This window comes from Nyctereutes procyonoides, unplaced genomic scaffold, assembly GCF_905146905.1.
Source record: "Nyctereutes procyonoides isolate TBG_1078 unplaced genomic scaffold, NYPRO_anot_genome, whole genome shotgun sequence".
NCBI lineage: Eukaryota > Metazoa > Chordata > Mammalia > Carnivora > Canidae > Nyctereutes > Nyctereutes procyonoides.
The window spans coordinates 22,924,817-22,943,828 of NW_026575135.1; the positions used below are offsets into that span (position 1 = coordinate 22,924,817).

The 19,012-nt window shown below is 42.2% G+C and overlaps 1 protein-coding gene across 1 annotated transcript in view; it reads left to right on the plus strand.

Annotated features, from left to right (window-relative positions):
• The first annotated feature begins 2,226 nt into the window (after positions 1-2,226).
• The window catches only part of LOC129494569 (protein FAM205A-like), a 48,168-nt gene continuing 31,382 nt past the window's right edge, over positions 2,227-19,012 (plus strand). Inside the window, 2 exon segments of the mRNA XM_055301497.1 lie at positions 2,227-2,370; positions 2,860-2,905. Of these exon segments, the coding sequence (XP_055157472.1) occupies positions 2,227-2,370; positions 2,860-2,905 (190 nt within the window).

Sequence of the window (19,012 nt, forward strand, 5' to 3'; positions counted from 1 at the left end):
CTGTAGGTATCTCAACCTGCTACTAAAAAGGTGATGCAAGCTGTTTATCAGTTTGACATTCAGTGATCTTTGGTTGAAAAAGGCTTCTCTTATTTGTAGTGTGGAATTTGCAAGTTCAGGAAAGATGTTAAAATAGCTCAAATTCATCCCATAATCAGATGAGACTCCTCTTAAATTATCTTAAACATAAGGATGTATTTTGTTTTATTCTATATAAAAATGACACTAAAGAAAAACATTCATGATCCATATTTTTATTTCCATTTCCATTTTCTTCCATTTCAGAGTATTCTTCCTTCAAGTTAGTAAAAAATATCTCATACTAATTATTGGTAATGGGTTTTTTTTTTGCCTTTTGTTTCTTAAATTGGGTATATATACTTAACGTAAAATTTACCATTTTAACACTCTTTAAATGTATCATTGTGCAGTCATCTCCACTATCCATTTTCAAAATTTTTCATCATCCCAAACAGAAATTCTGTACCAAGCGAATAATAACTCCCTAATTCCCCCTCCCTCAACCTTGATTCTTGATTAAGATTGATTCTTGATTCATTCTTCTCTTTGTAACTAGGGTTTTTTTTTAATTTTTATTTATGATAGTCACAGACACAGAGAGAGAGAGAGAGGCAGAGACACAGGCAGAGGGAGAAGCAGGCTCCATGCACCAGGAGCCCGACGTGGGACTCGATCCCGGGTCTCCAGGATCACGCCCTGGGCCAAAGGCAGGCACTAAACCGCTGCGCCACCCAGGGATCCCATAACTAGGGTTTTTTAAAACGATTTTATTTATTGGGGCAGCCTGGATAGCTCAGCGGTTTAGCGTTGCCTTCAGCCCAGGGTATGATCCTGGAGACCCGGGATCGAGTCCTGTGTCAGGCTCCCTGCATGGAGCCTGCTTGTGTCTCTGCCCCTCCCCTGCCTCTCTCTCTCTCCTCTCTCTCTCTCTCTCTCTCTCTCTCTCTCTCTCTCTCTCTCTCATAAATAAGTATTTTTTTAAAGATTGCATTTATATATTCATGAGAGACACACACACAACACAGAGGCAGAGACATAGGCAGAGGGAGAAGTGGGTTCCTCACAGGGTGCCCGATGTGGGAGTCAATCCCGGACCCCAGGATCACGCCATGAGCCAAAGGCAGATGCCCAACCACTGAGCCACCCAGGCATCCCGATAACTAGGTTTTTAAGTGTCTTCAGAGAAGGCAGGTAACACAACTCAATGTCTTTGTGCCTTTGATACTGCCCACTTTAGTGATGAACACAGATTGAGTGCTCACCATACCTGTCTGGTGATGGACAGGATGCTGGAGGAGGGACCAAATAGTACTTTCAGATTTTGAGCTGAATTTGGAGGTGCGGGACCACTCTCATCAGGGCAAGAACTTATGGAAATTCAGAAGTTGTAGGGTACTGGAGCCATCTCACAATGTCGACATGGGCCATGAAGTTAACATTAATATGTGAATCAGTGGACATAGGTGTGGTGGGTAACTGAGGTTGAAAAGGAAAAAGCTTGCCCTGGGATGCCTGGGTGGTTCAGTGGCTGAGCATCTGCCTTTGACTCAGGGCATGATCCTGGGGTCTGGGGTCCCAGGTCTCAGGATCACACCCTGGGCTGAAGGCAGCAGTAAGCCAGTGAGCCACCAGGCTGCCCCAGAAAGCTATTTTAAAAGACAGCAGCTGTATCCTTTCCTTGACATATCAGACATGACCCTTTTCTTGAACCTCTTAATACTGACCACCGATTGCTTATGACATCAAAATCCTCACTTTCTAACACTTAACAAGATAATGCATGTTCATGGAGTTCCTCTGACCTAACCATTCTCTCTCTTATAGGGTGTACATAAAGACTAACGTATCTAAGGATAGATGCCAGACTGTTGTCTAAAGGAGAGAGCTAAGCCATCATGTTATAGGGAACAGAGCATGAAAGAGTATATGCTGCCCATGACCTTGGCACCTCTAGGGCCCAGGCTCTGCAACTCGTACAGACAATCAGACATCCTCATCTGAACACTGAATCACATGAGCTTCTCCCAGACAAATAAAGGCCTCTAATGCTCTGCATGCCTTTGGAAATAGGAGAGCTTTGTGATGTAGTCTGGTGATCTGGTTCCATCTCCTGTGAGGCAGAGATGACAGGGTCTAGAATTTGGAGGCATTAGGTTCCAAGTCCCTGAAAGCCTAGGAAGAGAGATGGCTAGTGAGGCTTAGATTATGTTGAGCCCTACCTTTCTTCTGTGGGATGTTGGATATCCCTTATACACTTATAGCTCCATCATTATTATTGCATTAATTATTTGGCAAGTGAAAAAGAGCCACCAAGAATTAAGGTTGGGACCTAAAAGGAGCTGTTGCCGGGTAGGGAAACACAATGACCACGACTGAACTGATTAAGCTTCAAACAAGATTTTATTCCCTTACTTTCTCCTATTACCCTTACCCTTACTTTTTTTTATGGGGGTTTCTTCATGGATCTCAGAATAGCTCCAATTTTGGGTTTACTACTGGTTTGGGAGACATTCAGGACCTTGGATAGCTAAAATCCCTTGGCTACTAGACCCCTTATCCTTTAATCTATTCCTCTTTTCTCCTGTCTCATTCTGATCTCCCACAGAACTTGTTCAGGGAATGGGGGGTAGAGGTATGGTGTATAGGAGAGCCTCAAAATGAATTAATAATAAGAGAAGGGAAATGATGGGTGAAAAGACATAAGGTAAAGAAAAGAATGGTAGGAAAGTATATAAAATTGGAATATAGAAGTTTGGGAAATACTTAATTACTTTGTCTCATTTTAGACGCAAAAAGTTAAAGGTGCCCTGGCTTAACTCTAACTTTTTTGTTTTCAAGTGTCACCGGAGAGTCAGACAAAGGGCTAAAGATAAAACATCAAGAGGTAAAGTCCTAGTTTCTCCTCAGACTCCCCTCACTATGGGCAAGATTCCCCTCATTCCTGTCCCTCTATGAGCCCTGTAGCCAGTAACTAGGTGCTCTAACCACTGAAGGCTCCAGTTGCCTCAGTTGACAATTTCTCCCAGAACACTTTCTTGGGTGGGAAATCAGAGCCTGGGAATGTTCCAAAATTCTCTACATTACACCTGCCCTTGAGAATGAAAAATATAGAAGGACAGAAGCCCTCAGCTGTGTCATTTACTAGTTTTATGACCCTGTGGAAATGACTTCATCTCTCAGTCTGTGATCCATGAAATGGGCATCTCATGATCCTGCCTCACTCCCAGTGTGGCTGTGATGATCAAATAAAATGAGGTCTAGGACAGCATGGTGCAGTGGGTTAAGTTGTATTCATATGTGCCATAGAGCATTGATTGTTGCGCTTTTCAGCCTCCTCTTCCTCAAAGGCCTTTAGCTTCCTATAGGATGTCCCTGCATCCTCTCATTCCTTCTAACACTGTTTCTTGGTTTCTCAGGCAAGAGACTGTCCCGAGAAGCTGATAAGCCATGGGAGCTGCTCTCTGTCATGAGAAGGTAATTACTTGCTCTTTGCATTCTCCAAATCCCCAGCCTGGCCTGGGACGATTTCTCTGGTTGGCCTGTGGCAGGGACCAAGAGAGGGAAAATGTCCCGGAGGGAGTCAGACAGTGGATGCTGAGCACTGGTTGAGAGAGTTGCCAGGGCAGAGGGGGATCAGGTGTCTCAGGACAGGGAGTCTCCCAGTTTTGCTCTAGGCTAGGTTCACAGTGGTCCTGAAAGTCAGGATTTTGCTAGTATGTAATTCATTGAAGACTCTACATGAGTTTGCACTCAGCCACAAGACAAGTTATCCAATCAAGAGAATAGATAAATGCATATATAAATAAATCACCATTGTCATATTCCTGTTGCAACCATTCAAGGGCAGACCCATAAAACCTGCTGACATTACTTCCATGGTTTTGTCTTCAGGGAGGCCAATTCCTGGGACAGCCCTCAGAAAAGAGTCTGTCATCTTAACCTCTTCCTAAAATCTCTAAGGAAGGGAATTAGCTCTCAAGAGATACTATGTACAGGAACTGGGACACCCCATAGTCCCCACAATGCAGAGTTCCCACAAAGACCTCATTTTCCACAGCTTAGAAATACTGAATGCCAGTCTGTGGTCTTCTTAGCTCCAGAAGAGACTGACTGCAGGTTCCCCCTGGTAATGTTCCTGGTGCTGCCCCTCAGCCAGCCATTGGCTCCCCACTTCTGCCTGGTTCCCTTCTCCTGGTGTAGCTTCTCAACACAGACCAACAGTAAATGCACCCCACCTCCCAGTGTCTCTCATGGCCTGTGGTTCCATCATTATCTGAGACCTTGCCTAACAAGCTCCAGCCCTCAGTCCAAACCAGTCCAACATAACTTGCCAATGGCATTTTCCTAGGAAGAAAAGGAGATGGGTAAATGCCCTGGGATTCCAGGACTAGGGGAAGGTAGGCCAAATCTCCAGGTCACACACATTCAGAGAGGCAGGTGTCAGTCCATCAGTAACGGTTGCCATCTTCCCTTCCTAGCCAGGGCTGGCTTCCTAAGGAGGGAAGTGTGCGGCGGCTCCTGTGTGCAGATCCTTCCTGCCCCATCTGCAATGCTGTGGCTCTGGAGATTCAGCAGTTACTGTCAGGTGAGAAAACCCTGACCTCTCCCTCTTCATCGGGGCCATCGCAGGGCTCCTCTTGTCTCTCTTTGGAGCAGAGTCAGAGTTCCCTGCACTCCAAAGCTCTTTCACTTCCATCTGTAAGCCCTACAAAGTCACAATTAACAGATCAGAAATGCTTAATACAGTCAGCTGCCCAGTCGACCAGTGTCAGCATCCAAGATATCCAAGGTGAATGCCTCCAGCGAAGGAAGGGATATCAAGTGCCAGATGTGTCCAGGGATACAGGAACTCTGTCTTCTTCAAGTGAGGAGCCTAGGACTCCTGTGAATCAGCAGGACAAGAGGAAGAGCTACCCTGTATGTGTGCTGGAGAAACAAGGTCAGCTGCCCTTAAATATCTGATTCTCTTTCTTTCCCTGATTTCAGAGCTCATGAAGCTAAAATACCCTGTTGCCTTGCATGCTCCTATTTCCCCAAAGTCCCTGAGTCATCTTTAAGCACATGTATATAAATGAATGCATTTCTATACCTGAGGAGGCTGCTAAGATCTTTAGAAGAGTTCCTATGGCAGCTTATAAGACATAGTCCAAATGTTTTCCAAGCCTGGAAAAACAACCATTTCGTTCATCATAATGTCACCTCTAAGGTCTCGTTTGAAAATATAGGCTACCTTTCTGACCTGGGTTCATGATTGAGCCAGTCTACCCAAACTTTCTGAGTTATAGAAAGATCCACTATGAACCCAGAGCAAATACCGCTGCAAGTAAATAGCAAACTTCACGGCTCTAGCTCTACCCTCTACTACATTTCAGTTTCTAAGTGGTCTCCATCCATTGACCAGAGGATCCACTGAGGCCTCAGTGTGCTATCTACAGCAGAAACCTAGCTATGTTCCTATGGTTCCTATTTTCTGCACAATGAGTCCTGGTCTGCCAATAAAGATCTCTCCACAAAAGGGGAGCCCCAGTCCCTTTTTGTTCAATAACTACTTTGTAATCTCTGTCTAAAATCTTCTCCACTTAAGTTAGCCCCACCTTCTCCCACATTCTCAAATTTGGGCTTCCACATTTGATTAACAATAAACCCATATCAATATCTCATTTCCTTCTCTGGCCAAGTGTGAAGCCTTAGAGTGGCACCAGGGGAAAGGCAGTCACATCTTCAGTGGAACTTCTCAGCTGTTGCCCAGAAATCTCTGTAGATGCAGAGAACCATATAAAATAAGCCCTGAGACATGTTTCTTCCTGTCCCCAGGGGCCTGTTAGGAGAAGCCCATTTCAGTCTTCAAGAGAGAGGTGATATTTCCCTGGAACATACCCAGAGCTGCTAGAGTTCTACTTTCAGAAGCAGTTGATTTAGCAAGTTGATTCATTATTGTGAGAGCCTGCCCCAGAAGATACATCAGTCCAAAGAGTTGCACCTGTCTCCTGCTGACCAGCAGCCCCTGCCCAAGAGCAGCACCCTGGCCAGTATGAGTATCCCCTAGCTTGCATACCTAAAGGCCAGTGGGGATATCGACCTGTTATGATTCATCGTGGCAGTAGGGCTGGTCTACAGTTGCTTGCCCTGGCTACTGCAATGTTGCAGAGCTACAGTGACTACAAGCATGGGACGATGTGCTAGGGCATTTGTTCCTGCCCACATTTGCAGCTGTTAGGACCGCAAATCATTAGGTCTGCAGCATTCCAAGGGGCTTGACAGGAATTTGGTTCTCTCATGCTCAGAAAGTAAGTCCCTAGACATGGAGGTGGCTATTAGCCCCTACATGGATCATAAAGCAACATCCTCAGTATTGATAGGCCTTGATAGCAGTAACAGGCCTCTCCTGATACTGTCACTGATCATCTTGACCAGCATCTGCCCAGGTATCTTCTCAAGGAGCCACTGAAAAACTGGAGACGAGTTTTGGCCTTACTGTCAGGCCTTCCAGCTTTTTATTATGTGGCTTTCTCCAAGGCCATGGCCCTGTCAATAACTAGCCAATCTCCAATCACAAAAGTATGCCTGGGTCTTTTGGAGGCCCAGTAAAACCTATGGCTCAATATCATCTAAACACCAATGTGAAAGTCCTGCCTCAGGCTTTCAATATGCCAGTGAGACTTGTGCAGATAGTCGGCCAGCATTCCAGACTGAAGTACACGTGAATGGAGATGGTGCCTCTAGAGAGCCAGACATCCTGCAGTCCCCTCATCACTCAAGATACCTATCTTGGCCAAACTGAATTTTTACCTGAAAAAGAAATTCCTGGAGATACATTTGGGAAGTCTTATAAAGATAAAGGAGTTCAGGAACAAACTATGGTTGTCCCAAGGAGTATCTGTACTTAGGACTCCTTCAGAATCTAAACACCTGGGGAAAATATTGCTCCAGAATCTCCCCCATCCCACCAGATATCATCCCATGTGTTCTAGAATGCTCCACCTTAGAGAATAGCTTGCAGGTAAATTGAGGCAGTGAGGAGAACATAAAGCAAGTAGTCCTCATGGTTCTTCCCACTGGGCCTCCAAGATTTCACAACCCCCTGGGGACACAACAGGGGCCCAAGTGCTTTGTATTAAGCTGCAGGCCAGTGTGTATAAGCTGAGCCTGGAGAAGCCCTGGATCCCTGCAAAGGTAAGGACAACTCCCTGCCCAAGCAGAGAATGGAGGACTCTGGGAAACTTAACGCAGCAGAGAATCATAGACAAGGGGGTGCACGTTTGAGGCTGTCTCCAGCCAGAGAGAACACATACTCTGCTGTGGTTCAGGGGCCAGAAGGGACTTTTATAAATGGAACCCTCAGAGCCCTTGACTTCCCAAATGTCTCTAGGATCGGGGATCCCTGGGTGGCTCAGCGGTTTAGCACCTGCCTTTGGCCCAGGGTGCGATCCTGGAGTCCCAGGATCGAGTCTCGCATCGGGCTCCCGGCATGGAGCCTGCTTCTCCTTCTGCCTGTGTCTCTGCCTCTCTCTCTCTCTCTCTCATGAATAAATAAATCTTTAAAAAAAAAGATTCCTCAAAACCAAATGTCTCTAGGATCTTTCTCAAATAGAATTTCAGTTAGGTTAAGATGGTTGCCTTGAGTGAGTTGGAACTAGCAAGGATCTGTCTGGATCTGCAGAGCCACCATTTCCATCCTCTCAGGTGACAAGATCCCTCGCAGCCCTTCACCAGTTTCTCCCTTACATTGAGTTCCTAGAGTATCCCCTAGATTCCTTGGGTCAAAATGCCAGATGAGAATGGTCTGTAAGGCTGTTAAAACAATCTGAATGACCTCACCCAAACAAGGATTCCTCAGAATGCCAAAACTGGAGTCACCAGAGCTTAATGGACCAGACCTTACATGACCAGCTTACTGGGCCATTATTAGCTGGGCTAAATTTTGTAAGTCCAGCATTTAAAGTGACCATGTTCTTGAGATCCAAAATTTACAGGGCCTAACTCTCATAGAGTCACACTTTCTAGGGTAAGAGCTGCAGGGTCTAGTAAAAGCAGTCCATATTCACAAGCCCATATTTACCCCATTCTTCCAGAAGCTGCAGAAGCTGGCTTGGGAAATAAGGTGAAGCACTTTCCACACTGGATAAACCCCGAGGTGAAAGGTCAAAGGCATAAAGAATCCATTCTCCTCTCTAAGGATGAGACAGTGCCCAAAACCATGACAAAAAAGGTTGAGAAGAGTCCACCCCTCACCAAACACACTGTGAGAGGAGCCAAGTTGGAGAATAAAACAGAGGAGGAGAGCATGACCTTCTTTGATGCTCCTCAGTCTCTAAACAATGAACTCAAGCAACAATCCCTTCAGTCCAGACATTCCTGGTTGCTTTGCCTTCCTCATAACAGCTCCAAGCACTGTCCTCAGCTGACTTGTGCCACTCAACCAGAAAATCCACCCCAGGTCTCAGCTCTCCTCTCAGCAGAAGGCACTGGTCTACACAAAGAAAAAACGCAGTGCAGGAAAAAGGACTTCCTAGTTTCCTCTACATCCCCATGAAAAAGGCTGTCATCATCATTTCCATTAAAGTCCAGGTGAGGCAGGACCCTCTCCAAATATACTCTTTGCCTCTGAGCAAAGAACCACCTGTTTGTGCCTCCTTATTTTCAAGGTTGTATGTGATGGAGAGAGTAGAGGAGGTAAATAATACTTCCCATATGCTATAGGAGCTTAAACTCATATTTCAAATAGGTCACCATTCCACACAACTCTCTCAGTCCTACCCTGGACCTTGGAGAGGGGGACTTGAGCAAAGAAGGAAGACCCCTGCCCAAAGTGCACTGAAGGTGCACCAGGCTTGAATTCTATTATGTCTTCCCATGGCATCTATGGGCCCTAGAGGAACAACGTAGGCATAATCATAGTATAAGAAGTAGCGGCCAGTACATTTTTGGCCCATGGGAACAATTTACCAATAGCTTCTATGTATGCCAGCAGTCTGAAGGGAAGTTTTTAGGTGAGTGTCACCGTTGTTCCATCCTTGGTAAACATAAAAGCACACAGATAATATGACATGTGTCAGAAGCATATGAGAGAATCTCGCCTCTCTGCAATGTGTTGTTATTAATTAGATCTTAAAAAGGGCTAACCCATCTGGGATTTTCGCATGGCCTGTTGCCAGTTTGACACCCGTTGCCTTTCAGTTGCATGGGATAAATGTCTCCTAGAATGAAGATCAGTTGAAGATAAGGTTCCCAAAAGATCACAATAAAAATGTCCTTGACATGAGTCTTAGATGCAACATTTCAAATTTTCAACTACTTACTATGTTCCAGATACTATGCCAGAAAACATGAGGTGAACACAACAGTGAACAACACACAGGCCTTCCTCCATTGAGCTTATGGAATTATGGAGTAGACAGTCAAGTAAAAAGTCACTAAAAGCAGTGTGATAAGGACTGATTAGAGGAAATAGGTAAAAATACACAGGATGGTACTTAACCTAATTTGGCAGGGGGAAGGGGTTCAATAGAAATTTTCCTAGAAGAGGTGATATGTAGACCGAATTTCAAAGGATAAGAAGTTAGTCAGGAAGGAAGTAGGGAGTCTCTGGGCCTCCCCAGGCTGAGAGTAAAATGTACAAATGTATGGTGTCAAACAAATGGGCATACCATGGGAAGAACAGTAACTTGCTGGAGAAGTACCTATAATAATCAAAAGCACATTAAGATGTTTGCGGGATCAGAATAAGAATGCCAAGATAGAGAATGGATGGTATTCACTCATGCATTTTTCATTCCTTCAACTAATACTGTGCCTCTACTATTTGCCACACACTTGTATAGGCACTGAGTATACAGCAATGAACACAAGAGGAAAAAATTAAAAAATTATCTGCCTTTAATGAGCTTACATTGATGGTACTAGAGAGGGAGATGAAAGAAGCATAAGTAAAAAAAACATATAGTATGTAGAAGATGACCAAATATATAAGAGGTAAGAAGTTTGGGGAAGACTTAGGTGGGTGCAGTTTTAAATAGGGAGTTCAAAAATAAATAAGTAGGTAGATAGAGAGTTCAGGGCAGGCCTCACTAAAAATTATGGAGTTGGGGGCACCTGGGTGGTTCAGTCAATTAAGCATCTGCCTTCAGCTCAGGTTATGATCTCAGGGTCCTGGGACCAAGGCCTGTGTCAGGCTCCCTGCTCAGCAGGGAGTCTGCTTCTACCTCTGTGCTCTCTCACTATCTCTGTCGCTATCTCTGTCCTCCTCTCAAATAAGTAAATAACATCTTTTATTTAAATGTGGGCATGGACTAGAGAGATGAGAGAGTAAATCACATGGATAACTGAGGAAATTTCATGTCAGAAACATAAACTCTCTGGAGGCTGGAGCATGCCTGAGCTATTCCAAGGAAGAAGGACAGTGAGCCTGAAGCAGAGTAATAATTAAGGGGGAGAGTAATGGAGGACAAAGAGCAGTAAAGGGGCTAAATGAGGTAAGGCCTAGAAGGTCATTGCAAAGACATTGAATTGATTTTTTGAGGAAATGGAAGTTGCTGTTAGAGCGTCTTCTTAGATCTGCTTTCTGTTTTAAAAGGATCACTTAGGCTGAGTTGCTAACAGAGTATTGGAGGTAAAGACTTCGTTAGAAGCATTAGTTATGAGATTAGTTATGAGATTATTCCAGTAATAGTAGCAGCAGAGACTAGAAGTGTTTAGATGCTGGACATTTTGAAGTAGAGACAAAAGGATACTGATATCCATTTACTGATAGGTTGGATGTGGACAGTTAGAAAACATTAAAAAATCAAGGATAATACCAATGTTTGTGGCCTAATCTTCTGGCAACATGGAGTTATCTATACTGATATGAGAAATATTAGGACTGGAGTGGGTGATAAGTGTGCTTGGGTAGGACCAGTAATCAGGAGTTCATTTTTACACAGAGATAGATATTGGGCATTCAAGTGTATATAAAACTTAAACAATTTGAGCATATGACCCTGGGGTTCATGGTAGGGCCCAGGCTTTAGGCAGACAAATAGACAACTAGATAAATAAATATACATAGGTAGTGATGATGGTGAAGGGGAAGATAGATAGATAGATAGATAGATAGATAGATAGATAGATAGATGTATTTAAAACCATGAACTATGAGACTAGGCCAAGCGAGAGAAAAATTATTACATCGGTGTGATGAGTGCTATAGTATGTGGGGTCCTGCCCCAGGAGGAAGTACTCAGAGGATGAGGAGGACCCTGGGGTCATGTAAAGGTGTTACAACAAAAATGAACTTGAAAGACATCTTATATTGAATTGTTAAAATATTTGAGTACTTACTGTCTTCCAGGAGCTATGATAGACATAACAGTCGCCAAGACACAGCCTTGCCTCTATGCCAATCATGATCTCATGGGTAGATCAAATTGCCTAATGAAAATAAACACATGGATATCCAATATTGATCTCAAAAGTGAACTCCTGATTCCCTGTCCCCCTCCCCTCTACCACAGAATCACACATAGCTGACCTAGCAGAAAGACAGAGGCTGCCCTGGATGGAAGGTATGGATCTCTGTTTGGACACCTTCTATTTCTCAGAAGGCGAAACCTCTGTATTCCCACCTTCTGACCTAGCTCACAGGAGGCAAGAGCTAAAGGAAATAAAGAAAGTGCTGTAGTCTCCCTATGAGACATATGTGGTATGGGGGACTATGGGACACTCCTGCCCCACTAATTTGTAAGAAAATCCAGAATGACTCAACATCCCCTCAATCAAGAGGTGGTGGTAGGACTCTCTTCCACTGATAGAACCCAATGTGTCCATTGCTAACAGGATGAAAAAAAAAAAAGCCACAATGGGAAGAAGCATGAATGTGTCCCTTCTCTGAATGGTGATTCTGTGCCTAAGGGATGGGGGTCCAGCCCCTGTTGTAGCCCTCAAGGTAAGAAGGCACAAGGCCCAAGCCTGCTGAGCCAACACCCTCCAGGTGTTTTCCTAAAGCATCCCCAGAGATCACTGGAGGTCTTGTGACAGGCACATCCTCCCTTGCCTAGTGGGAGTTGGGCAGAGAGTCATGCAGGAGGATGCCCAGGAGAAAGAATGTCACTCAGAAGGGTCACAGCAGCATGAGGTGAAAAGCCAAGGTTAATGTGCACACATCCTGGCTTAGGTGGAACAGGTCCTTCCCATGGTCCCCTACAGGCCCCCACCCTCTACCAGTAGTTTTCTATAACGGAAATTTCAGGCAGCTGACCACAACTGCTAGACTTTTGTCCCTGCTCATTCCACTCTGGCAGAGAGATCATAGAACATTCCGAGCACAGGAGTGAGTGTGTGAGACTTCATCTCCTTGCTCGTGGTGCAATTCTGTTATGCCAGCCTCTTGCCAGCAAGGGACCAGGATTCCATGAACATGACTTGAAACTCCCTGCCCTACTCCAATTCCCAACCTGTTGGAGACACTTAGATTCAAGGGTTCAGATATCTTTGATCATTAGTTCAAAATTCTAGTCTCTCTACTCTGTAAGTCTTTAGGTAAAATATCCCCTACTCCTAAGTTCCCACATCCTCTGAATGTCATCCTCCTTTCCACAGCCTCATCTCTATTTTGGCCTAACTTCCCGTCACCAGCCTCAACTTGCCCCTCACTGTCCAGGCTGAATGCCTGGAAGGATGATAGTAATATGTGAACATAGTAGTGAAAAAAGCAAGTACAAGAATAATCACATTACAGTCTCATTTTAAAAATATTAAATAGATTTTGGGCAGCCCCGGTGGCTCAGCGGTTTAAGTGTCTATTAATAGATGAATCATAAGGAAGATGCAGCATACACACACACATATATAGTGGAATATTATGTGGCCATAAAAAGGATGAGATCATGCCATTTGAGACAATATGAATGGACCTAGAAGGTATTATGCTAAGTGAAATAAAGGAGATAAAACAAATGCCATATGATTTCATCAATATTTGGAATTTTAAAAGTAAATTTAAAAAAAAAACAGAATCAGACCTATAAATACGGAGAACTGATGGTTTCCTAAGGGGAGGAGGTTGGGTTGTTGGGCAAACTGGGTGAAGAGAGTGGGAAATAGAGCATAAAGAATACAAGGATATTATAATAGCGATGTATGTGGACATATGGTAGCTACACTTGGGGTGAACATAGCATAAGCTTGTTGAATCACAATATTGTATAACGTAAACTAGTGTAACATTATATATCAACTATATGCAAAAAAATTAATTAAAAAATCTTCTCTGCCCCTCCGCACTGTGCTCTCATGCATACACACGCACACACACTCTCTCTCATATAAATAAATCTTTAAAAAAAAGTAAGGGGGGTGCCTGGATGGTGCAGTCGGTTAAGCTTCTGACTCTTGGTTTAGTTAGGCTCAGGTTATGATTTCAGGATGGTGAGATCAAGCCCTGGGTCAGGTTCTGTGCTCAGTGTGGAGTCTACTTGAGACTCTCTCCATCTGCCCCCCACCCACCGTGCTCTCTCATGTACACTCTCTCTCCAAAATAAATCTTTAAAAAAAACTAAGGGGTGCCTAGGTAGCTCAGTCCGTTGAGCCACCAACTCTTGGTTTTGGCTCAGGTCATGATCTCGGGTCTTAGGATCGAGCCCCATGACAGGCTCCATCCTCAGTGTGGATACTCTCTCCCTCTGCCCATCCCCCTGCTTGCTCTCCCAAATAAATAAAATCTTTAAAAAACAAACAAACAAACAGGGGTCCCTACAGGTGACTCAGTTGGTTTAGTGTCCGCCTTCAGCTCAGGTCATGATCCCAGAGTCCTGGGATTAAGCCCTATGTTGGCATCCCCACTATGTGGGAGGCCTACTTCTCCCTCTCCCACTTCCTCTGCTTGCGCTCTCTCTCTCTCTCTCTCTCTGTGTCAAATAATTAAATAAAGTCTTTTAAAAAACTGGACACACAAACCTTCACCGTAGACCTTCCTCATGATCAATTATTATTTCCAAGGCCACACCTCAGAAACCTTTTGTGGTAAGTCTTTCAATTTTTAATTTTATTTCTTTTTTTTTCTTTCTTTTTTTTTTTTTTGGAGAGACAGCATGAGTGAGTATAAGTGGCAGAGGATCAGAAGGAGAGGAAGGGAGAGAGAATTTTAAGTAGGTTCTACACCCAGCACAGAGCCCAGTGAAGGGCTCAATCTCACAACCCTGAGATTGTGACCTGAGCTGAAATCAAGACTTGGATGCTAACCGAGCCACCCAGGTGCCCCATTAATTTTTTTTTACTGTGACTCATAGCAAGAATTATAGCTTATGATGTGATCCTATATATATACACAGTTATAAACATGTGTTCATAGATCTAGAACTGAATCCAAAGTTTTGTGAAATAATCCTACTTTAACTACATGTGATATATGCTGGTGTTTTCTAACCTCTCTATCCTATTTCATTAAAATAGTCCTAATAGTGACTCTCTCAGATGATTTCATGACTTCCCAAGGAGTCTGGACCTACAATTTGAGAAACATAGCCTTAGGATAATTTAACATTTTTTATTACAGAACTACATTTTTGTCTTGATTTAAAGATGATTACCCCTAAAAGACAAAAACAACATTGTGGAGTATAAGGTAAACTTTCCCCTTGACTTCTGTGATGCAAGAACAGAATTCTCAATCTTGTCTTAAGAGTCTGTGTAATTGGCGTCGGGCTCCCGGTGCATGGAGCCTGCTTCTCCCTCTGCCTGTGTCTCTGCCTCTCTCTCTCTCTCTCTCTGTGACTATCATAAATAAAAAAAATAAAAATAATTTAAAAAGAGTCTGTGTGATTGGAAGGTCTAACAGAGATGGACAGCTACTAATATACCTTTGGCTGAAAAAAACCCATATTCTATATGAGAAGCTGGCTGATCCCTTTTGACCTGTGAATATATATAAAAGAGTATTTAGTACAGCATTGTTCTTAGAGGTTTAAATGTGGAAACAACCTCAACAGGAATACAAAATCTAGAGCAATGATTCTTAAATGGTGAAGTGGGTGGATCCTGGGCAGGTGAGAGTTGTCTCTAATAAATTCCAGGAAGAGGAGGAGAAATGAATGGATTTAAAAAGCATATCAATTAGAATATACATATTTATATTTGGAGGACAAATATTAAAACATGTTGCCCTCCCCCCCTTTTTTTGTAATGTAAACTACAAAACAGCAGAGGTTTATAGTATCTTTTTGGTTCTTGGGAAGACACAGAAGATACCAGCTCTGTAAATAGTTTGGGGGAAGTCCCCTCCCAGAAATTATATCAGAAGTTTTTTATTTTTGTATCAGAAGTTTTAGGGAACACTCATAAGATTTAATGGAGTATAACTCAGCCATTAGAAATGACAAATACCCACCATTTGCTTCGACGTGGATGGAACTGGAGGGTATTATGCTGAGTGAAGTAAGTCAATCGGAGAAGGACAGTCATTATATGGTTTCACTCATATGGGGAATATAAAAAATAGTGAAAGGGATTATAGGTGAAAGCAGAGAAAATGAGTGGGAAAAATCAGAGAGGGTGACAAAACATGAGAGACTCCTAACACTGGGAAAAGAACAAGGGGTAGTGGAAGGGGAGGTGGGTGGAGGGATGGGATGACTGGGTGATGGGCACTGAGGATGGCACTTGATGGGATGAGCACTGGGTGTTATACTGTATGTTAGCAAATTGAACTCCAATAAAAAGATACATATAAAAATAAATAAATAATAAAAAGTTGAGAAACACTTATTCAAAGACCTAGAGTAAAATCAGTGGTAATTATTTGGTTTTTATAGGCTTTTTCAGACAACATAATAAGAGTTATTGAACAAAGGCCAACCAATTAGGAGTACACTTTAAGTGAACTGACTCATTAATATTGTATCAACAAATTAACTACAGGTGCCTCATAATACACTGTAGTCCTGCTACAACCATTATTCTCTATAAGGATAACAAGAATCACTGTTAAACTATCTCAGTTATTAATCATGCCATTACAGTGGCTTTGGGAGACGGTCTTTAAAGGAATTTCAATGAATTAAACTGGACATCTACCAGTAAAAGAAACCAAAAAAATCCACCATTCCCCTCCACACCTCCCTCCCAGAAAAATACCCCAACACTTTCCAAACCTGACCACAGGGAACCCTGCGTGGCGCAGCGGTTTAGCACCTGCCTTTGGCCCAGGGCACGATCCTGGAGACCCAGGATCGAATCCCACTGGGCTCCCGGTGCATGGACCCTGCTTCTCCCTCTGCCTATGTCTCTGCCTCTCTCACTCTCTCTGTGTGTGACTATCATAAATAAGTAAAAATTAAAAAATAAAGCTTTAAAAAAAAAAAAACCTGACCACAGACTCGAAGAGCACTTCTATTCTTTTTACCTGATATGGCTCCTTTCCTAGCCACATTTTCCCCTCCAAAGGCAAAAAATTTTAAATAAAACCTTAACAAGAAAACATCAGAATCCAAACAAGATCTCAAGTCATTTTGAACTGATATAGCTTTGATTTTGAGAGTAAACTGTGAAGACACAACAGAACGAGGCTTAATGAATGAGGCCAAAGTTTTTAATGGTTAATGGAGAAGAGGATCAAACCTATATTCAAAATGCACCTTGGTCTCTTTGACAGATGGTGCTGGCAAAATTAGACGGCCACACGCAAAAGAATGAAACTGGACCACTTTCTTATACACAAAAATAAACTCAAAGTAGATTAAGGGCCTGAATGTGAGAACTGAAACCATAAAAATCCTAGAAGAGAACATACGCAGTAAATTCTCTGATATCTACCATTACAACATCTTTCTAGATATGCCTCCTGAGTCAAGGAAAACAAAAGCAAAGATAAAGTATTGGTACTACATCAAGATAAATACTTGCTGCACAACGAAGGAAACAACCAAAACTAAAAGACATCCTATCTAATAGAAGTTATTTGCAAATGGCATATTCAATAAAGGGCCAGTATCCAAAATACATAAAGAACTTATACAACTCAACACCAATAATAATAATCTATTTTAAAAACACGCAGAACACATAAACAGACATTTCTCCAAAGAAGACATACAGATGGCCAAGAGAAGCATGAAAAATGCTCAACACCATTTATCATCAAGGAAATGCAAGTCAAAACTACAATGAGATATCACACCATACCTATCAGAATGGCTAAAATAAAAAACACAAGAAAAAACAAGTGTTGACAAGGAATGGGAGTTTTAAAAAGGAACCCTCTTGTACTGTTGGTGTGAATGCAAACTGGTGCAGTCACTATAGGAAACAGTAGGGAGGTTCCTCAAAAAGATAAAAATAGGTCTACTTTATGAAATTGCACTTCCTGGTATTTACCCAAAGAATACAAAAACACTAATTCAAAGGGAAACACACACCCCTATGTTTATAGCTGCATTATTTACAAGAGTCAAATTATGGAAGCAACCTAAGTGTTGCTTAATTGATGAATGGATAAAGATGTGATATATTCAGCCATAAAAAAGTGCAGTCTTGCTATTTGCAACAACACGGATGGATTCAGAGAGTATAATGCTAAGGGAAATAAGCCAGAGAGGCAAATATCATGTGGTTTCACTCATTTGTAGAGTTTGAGAAATAAAGCAAATGAACGAAGGAAAGAGCAAAAGAGACAAACCAAAAAACAGACTCTTAAGCATATAGAACCGTTACCAGAGGGAAGGCAGGTGGGAGGATGAGTGAAAGGGGTGAAGGGGATTAAGAGTACATTTATCTTGATAAGCACTAAGTAATATATGGAATTGTTGAATCATTATACTGTACACCAGAAATAAATGTAACACTGTATGTTAACTACACTGGAATTCAAATTTAAAAAGTAAAAATTGAAAAAAATTTAAAAATGGATTTAAAAACAAGCACCTTGATTAAAAATGAGTGTTCTCAAATATCCAATGTGCACATGGAATATTTGAGAAATTAACAAAATCAGCTTGAATTTCCAGAGAAACAAGTGGTTAGTGGCAAGTAAAAACAAATGTCTCGGAAGTCCTAGCTAATGTAATAAGACACACACACACACACACACAAAGAAATGAAAGGTATACAGAATGGGAAGGAAGAAATCAAACTACCTTTGTTCACAGATGACATGAATGTGTACATAGAAAAGCCAAAGAACTGACAAGACTGGAATAGACAACTATAGCAAGGTTGCAGGACATAAGGTTAATATACAAAACTTCATTGCTTTCCTATGTACCAGCTATATAAGGACAAATACAGAATTCTAATGAACAATATTTTTAAAAATAGATATTCCATCTTGAAAGAAAAGGGGGATTCAACATTATCAAGATATCTGTTCTTCCCAATTGATCTGTAGACTCAATGCAATTCCATTCAAAATCCCAACAAGTTGTTTTATAAATATCAATAAACTGATTCTAGCATTAAGGAGGGCACTTGAAAGAATGAGCACTGGATGTTACATGCAACTGATGAATTAATAAATTCTATCTCTGGAACTAATAATACACTCTATATTAATTACACTGAATTTAAATTTGAAAAAATATTTCAAAAAATAAACTGATTCTAAACTTTGTATAGAGAGGCAAAAGACCCACAATAGTGAATTCAGTTTTAAAGGAGAAGAGCAAAATCAGAAGGACAAAAAGATTTAATGGTATAGGACCATCTGATTGTATGAATTAGAGGAAATGAAAGCAGAGGACAGCATGAATCTTTCCTTGGTACTGCTGCAGCCAAAAAGTCTGTCTAGATGTCTTTCTAAGGTACTAAGATATACATTGCAACTTGGGTTGTGTGTTTATAGGTGTACAAAATATATAAATTCTCTGCAGAAAACTTGCTTATTTATAAGGGCAAAGTGGGAGGAGGGGTGCTGCTCTGCATCCGGAATCAAAAGGCAGTTTAGGAACCTCTGTCTGTAATGCTAAATAGCTGAGAATGTAAATAACAGTAATCTCCTGAAAAGTGAGAGGGCTTCATTAGGCAA